Source organism: Giraffa tippelskirchi, chromosome 5 (genome assembly GCF_054371585.1).
Source record: "Giraffa tippelskirchi isolate mGirTip1 chromosome 5, T2T-mGirTip1v1.2.pri, whole genome shotgun sequence".
Lineage (NCBI taxonomy): Eukaryota > Metazoa > Chordata > Mammalia > Artiodactyla > Giraffidae > Giraffa > Giraffa tippelskirchi.
The window spans coordinates 112,765,669-112,779,529 of record NC_137279.1 but is presented as its reverse complement, the minus strand read 5'-3'; the positions used below and the strand labels follow the sequence as shown (position 1 = coordinate 112,779,529).

The window sequence follows — 13,861 nt, the reverse complement described above, 5'->3', positions numbered from 1 at the left end:
GACCTCATTTGGCTTTTAGTAAACCTAGGTGCAGGCCCTCATAGCTCAGTCGGTAAAGAATCTGCCTGCAATGCAGGAGACCTGGGTTCCAATTCCTGGGTTGGGAAGATCCCCTGGAGAAGGAAATGGCAATCCACTCCAGTATTCTTGCCTGGAAAATCCCATGGACAGAGGAGCCTGGCAGGCTACAGTCCATGGGGTCACAAGAGTCAGACACGACTTAGCAACTAAACCACCACCACCAAACCTAGGTGCAGTAAAGTTGACATGTCTGTATTAATTAAACCAACAAACACCCCTTGACAAGGCCCTGCCCACCAGAGGGATAAGACCCAACTCCACCCACCACTGGGCAGGAATCAGTGCCCCCCACCAGAAAGCTTACACAAGCCTCTTTGACAGGCTTCATCCACCAGGTAGCAGACAGCAGAAACAAGAATAACTACAGGCCTGCAGCTTGTGGAATGGAAACTGCAGTCACAGAAAGTTAGACAAAATGAGATGGCAGGGGAGTTTGTCCCAGACAAAGGAACAAGATAAAACCCCAGAAGAACAACTAAGTGAAGTGGAGGTAGGCAATCTACTCAAAAAAGAATTCAGAGTAATGACAGTAAATATGATCCAAGATCTTGGAAAAGGAACAGAGACTCAAACCAAGAAGATATCAAACAAGAAATCTTTAATAAAGAGTAGAAGATCTAAAGAACAGACAGAGATGAACAATATGATAACGGAAATGAAAAAATACACTAGAAGGAATCAATAGTAGAATAAATGAGGCTGAAGAATGGATAAGTGAGTTTGTGGAACATAACAAAGAAAACAGAAAGAAAAGAAGTGGGGACAGTCTATGTGATTTCTGGGACAATATTAAACATATCAATGTTCGCATTATGGGGTTCCCAGAGGAGAAGAGAGAGAAAGGATCGGGGAAAATACCTGATGAGATAATAGCTGAAAATTCCCTAACATGGGAAACAGTCTTACAAGTCCAGGAAATGTAGAGAGTCCCAGGCAGGATAAACCTAAGGAAGAACATGCCAAGACACATAGTAACCCTGGAGGCAAAATAAAGAAACAAAAAACCCCACTCTATTATTTCTTTTACTAAATATTAGCCCCTCAGTTTTTACCTGATACTCTGTGAAGAAGTGAAGTGAAAGTGTTAGTTGCTCAGTCGTGTCTAACTCTTTTCGACCCCATGGACTGTAGCCCACCAGGCTCCTCTTTTCATGGAATTCTCTAGGCAAGAATACTGGAGTAGGTTGCCATACCCTTCTCTGGGGATCTTCCCGGCCCAAGGATTGAACCTGGGTCTCCTGCATTGCAGGTGGATTCTTTACTGTCTGAGCCACCAGGGAGGTCCAAGAATACTGCAATGGGTAGCCATTCCCTTCTTCCTTCTCCAGGGGATTTTCCCAATCCAGGGGTCAAATCCAGGTCTCCTACATTGCAGGTGGATTCTTTAGCATCTGAGCTGGCAGGGAAGCCCTCATACTCTGTGGGTTCATGTAATCCTGTAGGTTTCCTTATGATGTTTAACGAACATTGTCTGAGGGGTAGATTTATATGTCCTGTCCAAGCATGGGAAGCATTCCTCAGTGAAATATATTGTATATTCCTATAATATAATTGTATAAAATAGATATAACCATCTTATATAAAGTCCATTCAACCACATTAAGTTTTTATAAATTTTCATCCCAGTCCTTTCAACTCTTACTTAGACTTTTAACCATAGATCTCCTTAGGACCCTATTAACAAGTCTTGGTCTTACAAGGAGTCCCAGAAACTTTCCTTTTTATCCCTCAGCCATTTTACTCATTTCTGTATAAAAGGCTTTGGGGTACCCAGTGAAGGGTTGAACCAAGGGACCTTAACTGGCCTCTTGCCCAAGCAATTGTTTGTCTGGTAATTTGGTCAATGTAATTTTTTTCTCTTCCAGACAAAAATTTTTCTTAACTGGGATAAATAGAGTGGCCTTGTCGGAGGTCCTTTAATGTTGAGGTGGCCAATACAGGGTTCCTTTGGCCCACAGAGCATTAGGTAATGTTGTATCAAAACCTTGGTTTTAATCCCATCAAAGTCTGTTTTATTTATCCCATTTCTTAATGATCATCTAAAGACTTCCATGCTGCTGAGACCAGTCCCTTTAAAATTTCCATATTGTTAAGAAGAAATGACTTACCCTCAGCTTTTATTTATTTTCTTGTTAATTAACCTAATTACCATTAGTTATCATATTGTTTTTATTAGCATCTGTAAGACTCATTGAGAGGAAGCTGAGACCACAAACCCTGTTTGTTTATTTTAAACTAAAGAAGTCCTTAAGGTTAGCTGTTACATTTCTTTGTATCCACCTTTTAGTTTGGTCTTTCCATAGGTATTGGACTTCCCTTGTAGCTCAGCTGGTAAAGAATCCACCTGTGATGCGGGAGACCGGGTTTGATCCCTGGATTGGGAAGATCCCCTGGAGAAGGGAGAGGCTACACACTCCGTATTCTGGAGAATTCCATGGACTGTATAGTCCATGGGGTCACAAAGAGTTGGACACGACTGAGCGACTTCCACTCACTTCCATAGGTGTTACCAGTAAAACAGCTGTTTACAATATAAGCTCTGTAAAAGTTTACCGACTTAGAATTTTTTCCAATTTAAAGTCTCAATTTTTAGGATCAATTCAGTTCAGTTCAGTTGCTCAGTTGTGTCTCTTTTTGACCCCATGGACTGCAGCACACCAGGCTTCCCTGTCCATCACCAACTCCTGGAGTTTACTCAATCTCATGTGCATTTAGTTGGTGATGCCATCCAATCATTGCATCCTCTGTCGTCCCCTTCTCCTCCCGCCTTCGATCTTTCCCAGCATCAGGGTCTTTTCAGATGAGTCAGCTCTTCACATCAGGTGGCCACAGTATTGAACTTTCAGCTTCAATATCAATCCTTCCAATGAATATTCAGGACTGATTTCCTTTAGGATTGACTGGTTTGATCTCCTTGCAGTCCAAGGGACTCTCGAGAGTATTCTCCAACACCATAGTTCACAAGCATCAATTCTTTGGCACTCAGCTTTCTTTATACTCCAAGTCTCACATCCATACATGACTACTGTAAAAACCATAGCCTTCACTAGAGGGACCTTTGTTGGTAAAGTAATGTCTCTGCTTTTTAATATGCTGTCTAGGTTGGTCTTAACTTTTCTTCCAAGGAGTAAGCGTCTTTTAGGATATCCCAATAGTAACTTAAACCATTAAGATGCAAGAGACATTCTCACAATAGGGTGCAATTATGCAGCCTTCAGAAGACCCAAAAAGTTTACTCCCTCTTGAGAAACCTGTATGCAGGTCAGGAAGCAACAGTTAGAACTGGACAGGGAACAACAGACTGGTTCCAAATAGGAAAAGGAGTACGTCAAGGCTGTATATTGTCACCCTGCTTATTTAACTTATATGCAGAGTACATCATGAGAAACACTGGGCTGGAAGAAACACAGGCTGGAGTCAAGATTGCCAGGAGAAATATCAATAACCTCAGATATGCAGATGACACCACCCTTATGGCAGAAAGTGAAGAACTAAAGAGCCTCTTGATGAAAGTGAAAGAGGAGAGTGAAAAAGTTGGCTTAAAGCTCAACATTCAGAAAACTAAGATCATGGCATCTGGTCCCATCACTTGATGGGAAATAGATGGGGAAACACTGGGAACAGTGTCAGACTTTTTTGGGGGGGGCTCCAAAATCACTGCAGATGGTGATTGCAGCCATGAAATTAAAAGACGCTTACTCCTTGGAAGGAAGGTTATGACCAACCTAGAGAGCATATTTAAAAGCAGAGACATTACTTTGCCAACAAAGGTCTGTCTAGTCAAGGCTATGGTTTTTCCAGTGGTCATGTATGGATGTGACAGTTGGATGGTGAAGAAAGCTGAGCGCCGAAGAATTGATGCTTTTGAACTGTGGTGTTGGAGAAGACTCTTGAGAGTCCCTTGGACTGCAAGGAGATCCAACCAGTCCATCCTAAAGGAGATCAGTCCTGGTTGTTCATTGGAAGGACTGATGTTGAAGCTGAAACTCCAATACTTTGGCCACCTCATGCGAAGAGTTGACTCATTGGAAAAGACCCAAATGCTGGGAAGGATTGAGGGCAGGAGGAGAAGGGAACGACAGAGGATGAGATGGTTGGATGGCATCACCGACTCGATGGACATGGGTTTGGGTAAACTCCGGGAGTTGGTGATGGACAGCGAGGCCTGGCGTGCTGCAATTCATGGGGTCGCAAAGAATCAGACACGACTGAGTGACTGAACTAACTATAGGCTAAGAAAATAAAGGCTTTGTTGTATAGGCAGACACAAAGTAGGTTGAGACAGTAAAGGCCCTTTACAGACTGGAACTCCATATGACACATTTCCCTAAACCTGGCCTAGCTGGACAAAGAGACTGCTCGGAATCCCATTCTACTTGACTAGTTGCCAAATGTACATTATATGTGTACTTATTTGATGGCTGACCAAACTCTCAAAACAAAGTAGAAGGTGCCTAAGATTAGGCAGAACATTTGTATCTTAAAGGCACAGGGAAATGATTCAAGTTCCTCCTAGAAGGACTTTGGTTTTCTTATTGTCAGAATTTTGGAAAAAAAAAAAAAAAAAAGGTTTTTAAAACTTCTTTGGCCAAAATAATTACAACTTTACCAAGCCTTCTGAATTATTGTTGCTTTCATGGGAATCAATTTTGGTGTTATAAAAAGGAAGTTCAGAGAGAGTTGAACACCATGTAGGAGAGCATTGAAGGAGATACTTAGAGGAGCAGGGAGGAGCAGCGGAGGGCAGGGCCAACTTCAGGAGCCTTTTAAAAATTCTGATATAATTTCAAGCAATCTTTTTTCAGTTTTCCGTAAGAAGTTACTTTCTCATTTCCTCTTTGAAAAGCTTCTAAATACCAATTGAAAGGGTCTTCCGTTCAGTCTGATCTTATAGTCTGCTTTCTCTAGCTGGTGTTCACGGAAAAAAAAAAAAAAAAAAACCCGCAATCTTGAAATGGCAAAAGAACCCTATTTTGGTGATTTTTAGATTGAGATTTCCTTTGGTATAGTGTCCCAAACTAAGTAAAGTGAAAGTGTTAATCTCTCAGTCGTGTCTGACTCTTTGTGACCCCATGGATGGTAGCCCTCCAGGCTCCTCTGTCCATGGAATTCTCCAGGCCAGAATACTGGAGTGGGTTGCCATGCCCTTCTCCAGGGGATCTTCCCAACCCAGAGATTGAACCCAGGTCTCCTGCATTGTAGGCAGACTCCTTACCGTCTCAGCTACCAGGGAAGCCCTTTATCCCAATTAAGTATTTTCAAGTATACGCTCATATGTAATGTACCTAAACCTGACTGTGATATTAGTCATTGGTTAGCAATCTGTCATTCCTCTTTCTTTTGTTTAGAAAGCTTTCCCATTTCAGAATCTGTCAGGACAAATTGCTGTTGGTAACTGTATGTGGTGGGCCCTTCTGCTGTTTATGAGCTTAACTCTCCTAGTTGTCACCCTGTAGTCATTTCAGGTTTTTTACATGTCTCAGTTTTTCTCTTTAACAGTCTAAAGCCATGGTGAGCACTGGGAACCCAGGATCACCAAACTTTTTGTGTGCATTCCCGAGATGGGCGAGTTTCTTTAAAGAGTGGTTTTCCCTATGGGACTGCTGTGTGGTATGAGGACTGGCCTCCACTTCTGCTGCAAGCTTCTCAATTGCCTGAGAAAGACATACCTGGCCAGGAGGAGCTCTGTTCCTTCTCTATGGAGCTAAGAGCTCTCATATGGTATCTGCACTATATTCCAGACAATGGTGTTACAGCAGTCAGTTCAAGGAAAGACACCAATCAGCCCCTGACCTATTCACCCAGCCTGAACCTTCCTAGGGTCTCTCCACTGGGTACTTTCTCAGTATCCCTGAACTGAGAAGTGAGGTACCTTTTCATCTACCACTGAATAAAATTCAGAATCATCAACCAAGATGATAAATCTGAGATCGTGAGAGATTTACCCAAATGTGTACACACATGTAGAGAGGTGGGCCGGCACAAGGGGCCCTGCTAGTAGCAAGGCTCCAGATCCTTGTAAAGTTTTGTTGAGGGGATGGAGTCTCCTCTGGGCCCCTCTGTGGTCAGCAAAACTGTCCACTGGAAAGTAAAACCAATATAATGCAAAGCAGTGAGTTTCCCTTTTATTTGGGGACCTTACTGAGGACTATATCTTAGAACACAGCCTCTCAGATAGCTCTGGGGGAACTGCTCTCAAGAGGTAGGGGAGGAGGTCTGGGAAATAGGAGTAATCAACTATATATCTTGGTAAAAGATTACTGCCAATCACCAAAAGCCAGGGATCTCTAGTTAGTGATTTTAGTGCTTTTCTATATATAAAAAGATCTTAGGTGTATGTATGTGCAAATCTTGGGTGATTAGAGTTCTTCCTTAGATGCATCTTAATGGTCTAGGAACCATATATCCAAAACACAGAATATTTCATCTTTTTTTTTTTTCCCCCATCCTGAATTGCCTTCCTGGCACACTGTTGGTGGGTGACTTCCTTGAGTAGTGACTTAACTCTTTGTATACCTGGATGATGAGTGAGCCTTCTGGTTCTTTTTGTTTTCAACTGTGAGGAAGGGGGTGCAGCAGAATGGGGAGAGAGAAAAGGGGGCAAGAGAGGGAGCAGGCTGCATTCTAGTCATATTATTTATGAATTGTGTGATCATGACAGTGGTCCTTAACTTCTATGTGGCTAGTTTCCCTTCTGATAAATGGTGACAGTAGAACCCATCTTGCAGGATAGCGGCATAGAGAGTCTAAACCTGTATCATCATCTCTGGCACCCAGCAGTGGGTGGAGTCTCCATATGTGATGTCTTATCAAGATACCACTTGAATTACAGGAAATTGGAAAAGTTAACTTTGCAGAGCTGGGGACACCAGGAGGCCTTTATTTTCTCCCAATATTCGACCCCACATGGAAGGGCTATATCTAGGTTCCAAACCTAGGGAGAACTCCATGAACAATACTGGGGCAGCAGACCTGAGGCCTGACCTTCTTTTTCCCACCATCAGGGCCTGAAGAGAATCTCTGCCTACATGAAGTCTAGCCGCTTCCACCCAAACCCTATATTTCTAAAGCTTGCTGTGTGGGGCAACAAGTAGTGCCTCCAACCAGGAGATGGGCGTGAGGAGCCAGTGCCCTGGAGACCAGAAGGACCTTCCTGCACACAGAACCATCGGTTTTTTTCTTTCTCCTTCTGTTCACTCTAGATGCCTTGCCTTCTGGGCCCCCTTATCCCCCTCCCACACCCCTTTCCACCTCTACTTTAAAGATTAAGTTTCCCACTATTTTTGAGCAAAGTTCCTCCTCCACCCCACATTATCTCTCCTGCACTGAAGCCACCAGGCTGTCCTTCCCTTTCATGGTTGCTTCTGCTGTGAGCAGCCCAGCCAGACCTCTGGCCTTGGAGCTCTGTTCTGAGCTCCCAGCATTGCCCTGAAGACCAGACCTGGCCTGGTGTGCAAGGCCTGCTTCCCAGTGTGGTTCCTGCCCAGCCTGTCTGATGCCCAGGAAAGCCTTATTCACACCTGCTGTGTCTTGTCTTATTCCCTCCTGGTTTCCTGGAGTCATGACTGACTGTGTTGGGCGTATAGGGGTATCCATTTTCTCTTCCATTGTCCATTGCAGGGCCGCATGGATAGGCATGCATGTGTGTGTAGAGGGGGTGGGGCTTGCTTGTTCATTTCTATCTCTGCTTCATGCACCTCTGTTCCTTAGCATCAGGTCTCTGCAGAAGTGGAGCCCTTCTGTGCCTGGTTTCCTCTTTAATTCAGCATTCATGGGATGCCTCCTGTTAGCTTGCAGTATTCTGTGTCATGGTTCAGGGGATTCTTGGGTGTTGGGGAAGGAGTCTGAGTTGTGTACTGATGATGTGGGGTCCTGGTGGATTTTCTTCTGTCACCCTTTCCTGGAAGTTTACCCTGCTTTAGATACCCTTCATGTGTATTCTTAAAACATATCTCAGTAAAGTTTGCCCCTACTATACTATAATTGTGTTTTACTTGTTTTCCTCTCCAGCTTGACCATAAAGTCACTGAGGAAAGAATCCATGTCTTATTTGACTTTATGTCTCTTATATCTATTCTACTGCCTGGCACACAATAAATATTTAATGAAAGTTGGAAATTTGAAAGAATTATCTCTAGTTAAAGCCCTGCAAAGTGTACAGTCATTATATGAATTTAGACGTCTGGATATAGTTATTTCAGCCACTTGAGGTAAAGAATAAATTTCAGAAGATTTAAAATCTACAAGTCTGGGGGAAAGCCATTAGGTCTCATTAACTTAAGCACTGAGAAGGCTGTAACGGGCCCTTGTATAACTTGACCTGAAGTGGGCAGGTCTAGTGTAGCCACTCTGTGTGGTCAAAGGTGGAGTGCCATTTTATATCAGGATACCTGGACCTGCAAACTGCAGTACTGCCTCGATACCTGAGGCATAGCCTCAAGTCTTAGCTCAAAACAAGGATTAACTTTAGAGAAATATTCTGTTGAGCAATTCTCCAGATGGTTATTCCTTGCAGTTTAAATAAACAGATGACAGTAAGAATAATTGTAAAGTCTTTAAGAATTAAATGATTAAAGATAAAACTGGTATGATAGAAAAAAAAATTCCAGTAAAAGAGAGCAGCCAATGGTGTAGTATTAAGACTCTGAGCTCACCTTCCCTCATGAGCACACAAAAATCACAACCATCTGCAGAAGATGCATCAATCAAAAAGACTGGGACCTACCAGAAAACATCTTCTATAACTAAAAGACATAAAGAAGGAACCACAATAAGACAGGTAGGTGGGGAGGACTCCTGATATCATGAAATCCCATACCTCCCATGGGGGTGACCCACTAACTTGAGAATCATTATATTGCATAGGTTCTCCCATGCCTGTGGGCTAAGTAACTTCAGTCATGTCTGATTCTTTGTGACCCCATGGACTGTAGCCCACCAGGCTCCTCTGTCCATGGGATTCTCCAGGCAAGAATACTGGAGTGGGTTGCCATTTCCTCCTCCAAGGGGTCTTCCCGACCCAGGGATCAAACCTGCATCTTCTGCATTGGCAGGCAGGTTCTTTACTACTAGCGCCACCCGGGAAGCCCAGGTTCTCCCATAGGGGAACTGTTTTTGTTCACTACCAACATAATTTTATTGAAATATGGACTATAAACAGGTTTTTTTTTTTAAAAAAAACCAATCTAATCTTATATATAAATGTATGACATTATTTAAAAGTTAATAAAGATCCTAAAGGGTGATGAGGTAGACATATTGAGCTCCACCCTAGTTGTGAGGTCCCCAGAACTGTGGCATGACTCTGCAGCTGGGGGCAGGAGACTGCTTGTAAAGCGTGAGTGAGAGTTGAGCCCCACAACGGGCTCCCAGCCTGGGAGTCCAGCACTGGAAAGATGAGCCCCTAGAGCATCTGGCTTTGAAGGCCAGTGGGGAGTACCTGCAGGGGCCCCATAGGCCTGGGGGAAATGGGAATTTCACTCTTAAAGGGTTTACATGAACCAGAGGGACCCCTGAAGCACTGGCCTCAGAGTGCTGGGACCCACACTATCACAGATGCCCAAGGACTCTTAAAGCAGAATCAAGGGGCACAGTTAGGAGGTGGTCTGTGTCAAGTCAAGAGACTGGGCTGCATTACAAGAAGTTCCTGGCTTATCCCTGGATCCTGACCATCATGTGCACCGGTGTCTCCTGCATTGACCTGAAATTACCTGCTATTAATACAAGTTCCATGCCTAGTATTCCTCCATCATTGTTCTTTCAGCAGAGAAAGATGAAGCTGATAGAGATCCCAAGCCAGCAGCCTACAGAAAATGGAAGTTTATTCTTCTTTCATGTCCCATGACGAATAGGCCAGGCTGTTGAGGCAGCTACGCTCCATGAAGTTACTGAGGAACTCAGGCTTGTTCCATCCTGCGGCTCTGCTATTAGCAAGGTTGCTTCCTTATTTCCTTGGTAGCAGCTGTAATGTGAGTACGGGAAAGAAAACAGAACAAACCTAAGGAAGCAACTTCCCAGTATACAAGTGAGGCAGAAGTTGCAAACATCACAACTGATCACATTCCATTTGTGATCAGAGGTGTGGCTTTACCTAGTCACAAGGGTAGACACATATTTCATCAGAAAAATAGATTTGGTGGCCAGCTGCAGTCTCTCCCATACCCAGGAGAGAGAGGATAAAGGTTAAACCCAAGACAAGAAGAAACTTTGGGTTTAAGGCAGTGGTTTCAAGCAGGGAGGAGAGAAACCAAAGTATTAAAGATAAGCTCTCTATCTTCAGATAGACCTAAGGGGAGTGGCGTATCCTTTAGTGTTCCTTGTTGAAACAGGAAAATAATTTTTTAAAGGTATCGGTAGCTCACTGAATCCCTGGGGAGGCCAAAGAGTTGGCATTGGAAGCTGGGTAACTAAGAAGTATGCCTAACCACATGTAGGGCTGTCCTAGAGATGACCCAACAGCCACTGCGGGGTACAGATGCTGGAGCTCCTACCTGTGTCATGTGGTACCGGATGTGAATGTCTCATCACTGCTGCCTCCAACATCCTGACTCCTCCACCACTACCTGTGCCAGATAAATGCTCAGGTCTGCTTCTTTAGAACTGAGGTCCCATACTACTGTGTGCAGTTAATAGAACCTAGGTCACAGGCCTATACCTCAGCCACAAGCGAGGCTGGAAAAGCAGATGAATTCATTAGGATTAAGTTCTGCTCTATATAACTAAATAATAACAGTGGCTTACAGACTTCCTTGGCAGTCCAGTGATTAGGAGTCCACCTACCAGTACAGGGGTCATGGGTGTGATCTCTGGTCTGGGAAGATGTCACATGCTGCAGGGCAACTGAGTCCATGTGTCACAACTACTGAGCCTGTGCTCTAGGGCCCATGAGCTGCAACAAGAGAAGCCACTGCAAGAAGCCAGTGCACTGCAAGTATAGAGCAGCCCCCACTCACCACAACTAGAGAAAGCCCACACACAGCAACAAAGACTCTGCATAGCCAAAAATTATATATATACAAAAAAACAGCGATTTAAATAGGACAGAAGTTTATTTCTCATGTGAAAAAAGCTCTGGAGGTAGATAGTTAAGCACTGGGAACGTTGGCTTCATAGTAGTCTTAGTGACTTAGCTTTTTAACTTTATGCTTCATCATCCTGAATGGGTGTTTTCCATTCTCTATGTCGCCTCAGAGACACAAAACAGCTGCTAAAGCCCTGTCACATCTGCTTTGCAAACAACAGGAGGGAGAAAGATGAATGGGTCTTGCTCTTTCCCTCTTACAGAAAAACTTCCTGGAAGTAACATATAACACTTCTATTTATATCTCATTGGCTAGAACTTCATCATGAGATTCTGTGACAACAGAAGATGGGGACATGGATATTGAGAGTCAACTAGCAGTCTTCTACCTGGGCGAGGTGGGACCTGTACTGTGAGAAATTCCCCTCCTGTGAGAAGGATGTTTAAAAGATGCAGAGGACAGATGCCGAACAGAAACATCCATTTGCACATGTGCGTTTCCAATCATCACTACCATCACCACAACAGGATACTCACATCTACCATAATACAACCATCCCTGTACAAACAAAAATGCATCCACCCTCTTTCACCAAAACAGGGACAACCCAGTGTCATCAACTATGGCACCCAGCTCCAAGTCTGGCATCTTGGGATAACATTCATATTGATATTCTGAAAATGCCAGACTAAAGCATAATGTCAATGACTCCCAATTCAGCCCATATGAAATAGTAAGGGAACGGGAGGTGGAAAAAAAGAAAAATTAGATGAGCTCTGTAATTTAATAGAAAACAGCCTACACTCATATTTGCAAATAAGCTATTTTGCCTTTACCTACCACATATATAGGGGCTTCCCGGGTGGCTCAATGGTAAAGAATCCGTCTGCCAATGCAGGAGATGTGGGTTCAGTCCATGGGTTGGGAAGATCCCCTGGAGAAGGAAATGGCAACCCACTCCAGTATTCTTCCCTGGAAAAATCCCATAGACAGAGGAGACTGGCAGGCCACAGTCCATAGGGTTGCAAAGAGTTGGACATGATTGAGCACTTGTTTTTTGTTTTTTACCATACATATACCCTTCTATGGTGAGAGATTCCAAAGAGATACTGCATAATAAAGCTTTTCCACTAAACATCGATACCAGCAAACTAAAGTTATTCCCTGAATCAGCTCTTGTGTCCATCCCTCTGGTGACCTCACTTTCAGGTTCACTGTCACCCCACTTTATTAGTCTACCACCTGACTGACGACAGACACACAGAGACCAGCCTGCTCTATATAGCAACTCAAGACTTGGAAGCAAAGAAGAAGGTCCAGTCCTGGTGGATTCCAGAACAAGTCTTCCAGAATATGCCCATTATTCTATTTCTGTTAATCAGATCTGGCTTTTCCCAACTCTTCCCAACACAAGCCCCTGACAAAGCACAGTCCTGTCTAAAAGACCCAACAGCCACTCTGCATTTCCTACATTCTACTTTTCTTCCCATTTTAAACATAATTCTGGAAAGAAGCAGATAGGGTTTCAGACATTGTTTACAAAAATCTGTTAGTACTATTGGAAACATGACACCACAGAAGATAAAATACAGATCTAGCCTAATTTTCCCTCAAACGTCTCACCCAGCGTGCAAATTATCCTGTTGGTTCTAGTCCCACCTCTCCCTACCACTGTAAACACTCCTTCTAGTGACAATAACCTCAGGTTGGCCCTTTGTCTTTATGTGTCCTCTGCATAGCAGCACCTATTCATTTGAAATTCAAACATACATACATCTATTTAATCTTTTCTTCTGGATTTAAGTCTCACGTGTGACACACCTATAATTATTTCTATTGAAAATCCTCCCCAAACACAAAGAGCTCATACCTGCTGGTCCTCAGCAATGTTTCATTACAATTTGGCCTAAGCAAGCAGAGACCAGACCATGAAATCTCATCACCCACTCTCCAGCCTCAGAGTTCTTTGCTAATCTCTGGGACTCCCTGAACCTGATCTTCTGTGCTCACTCCAAGCACTTCTGCTATCTGCTTCAAGAACAGGGCATTCCATGTTGTGTTCTATCTCCCAACCAGAACAGAGTGAAATTCTTAAGGTTCCTTGAGACCATTAAGTACTTTTCTGAAGCAAACTCTTCTTTATTCTTTCCATTTTCATTAGAAGGGAATCAATGCATTGTTGTGTCTACTTTGTGTCAGGCTCTACACAAGCTCCAAATAAAATTTGCTCAAGTCACAGTCCCTGCTCTCAGGCAATATATTGTTCAATGGCAGAGACAGACATTTAAGCCAGCAATTAGAGTTCAGTAAGTGCTGACAGAGGAAAACATTGATTCCTATAGGAACAGGAATTTAAAGTCAGTGCACTGAAATTAGCTGGGTGGGAGGTAGAGGAATTTCACTCAGGAGAAACCAAATCTCAGTGGCTTAATGTTTATTTCTTGCTCATCCTTCCTGTCCACTGCAGTCAACAGCCCCTGGTTTTCGTGGTCTGTCAGAGACCCAGACTGATGGAGGCTTCCATAGCAGTCTGAAGTAGATATGGTTACTCCAACACTGGCTTTTATAGCTTCTGCCTGGAAAACGTGTAATTTCCACTGCGTTTAATTGGCCAAAGCAAGTCAGAAAGTTACATGTAAGTTCAAGAGGGAGTGACACTTCTCTAAAAAGGAAACAATCATAAATCATTGGTGACCATCACTAATACTTCCCAGAGGGATTATCAGTTGTGGCTCCCCCTAGGTAGGGGCTTTCTCAGT

The 13,861-nt window shown here is 43.5% G+C and overlaps 1 protein-coding gene across 6 annotated transcripts in view; it reads left to right on the top strand.

The window, feature by feature from the left end:
- LOC145505340 (glutathione S-transferase Mu 1-like) overlaps positions 1-12,253 on the top strand; it is a 28,861-nt gene extending 16,608 nt beyond the window's left edge. For 5 of the 6 annotated variants that reach the window (XR_014052948.1, XM_081487058.1, XM_081487056.1 and 2 more), the window contains one exon: positions 7,086-8,191. Coding sequence is in view for 5 of the 6 variants with exons in the window: in XM_081487058.1 (XP_081343184.1) it covers positions 7,086-7,175 (90 nt within the window). In the remaining variant the exon portion in view is untranslated. Of the gene's footprint in view, positions 1-7,085; positions 8,192-11,417 lie in introns of those variants that run through there. The other variant, XM_081487059.1, reaches the window with a different exon arrangement.
- The last annotated feature ends 1,608 nt before the right edge of the window (positions 12,254-13,861 follow it).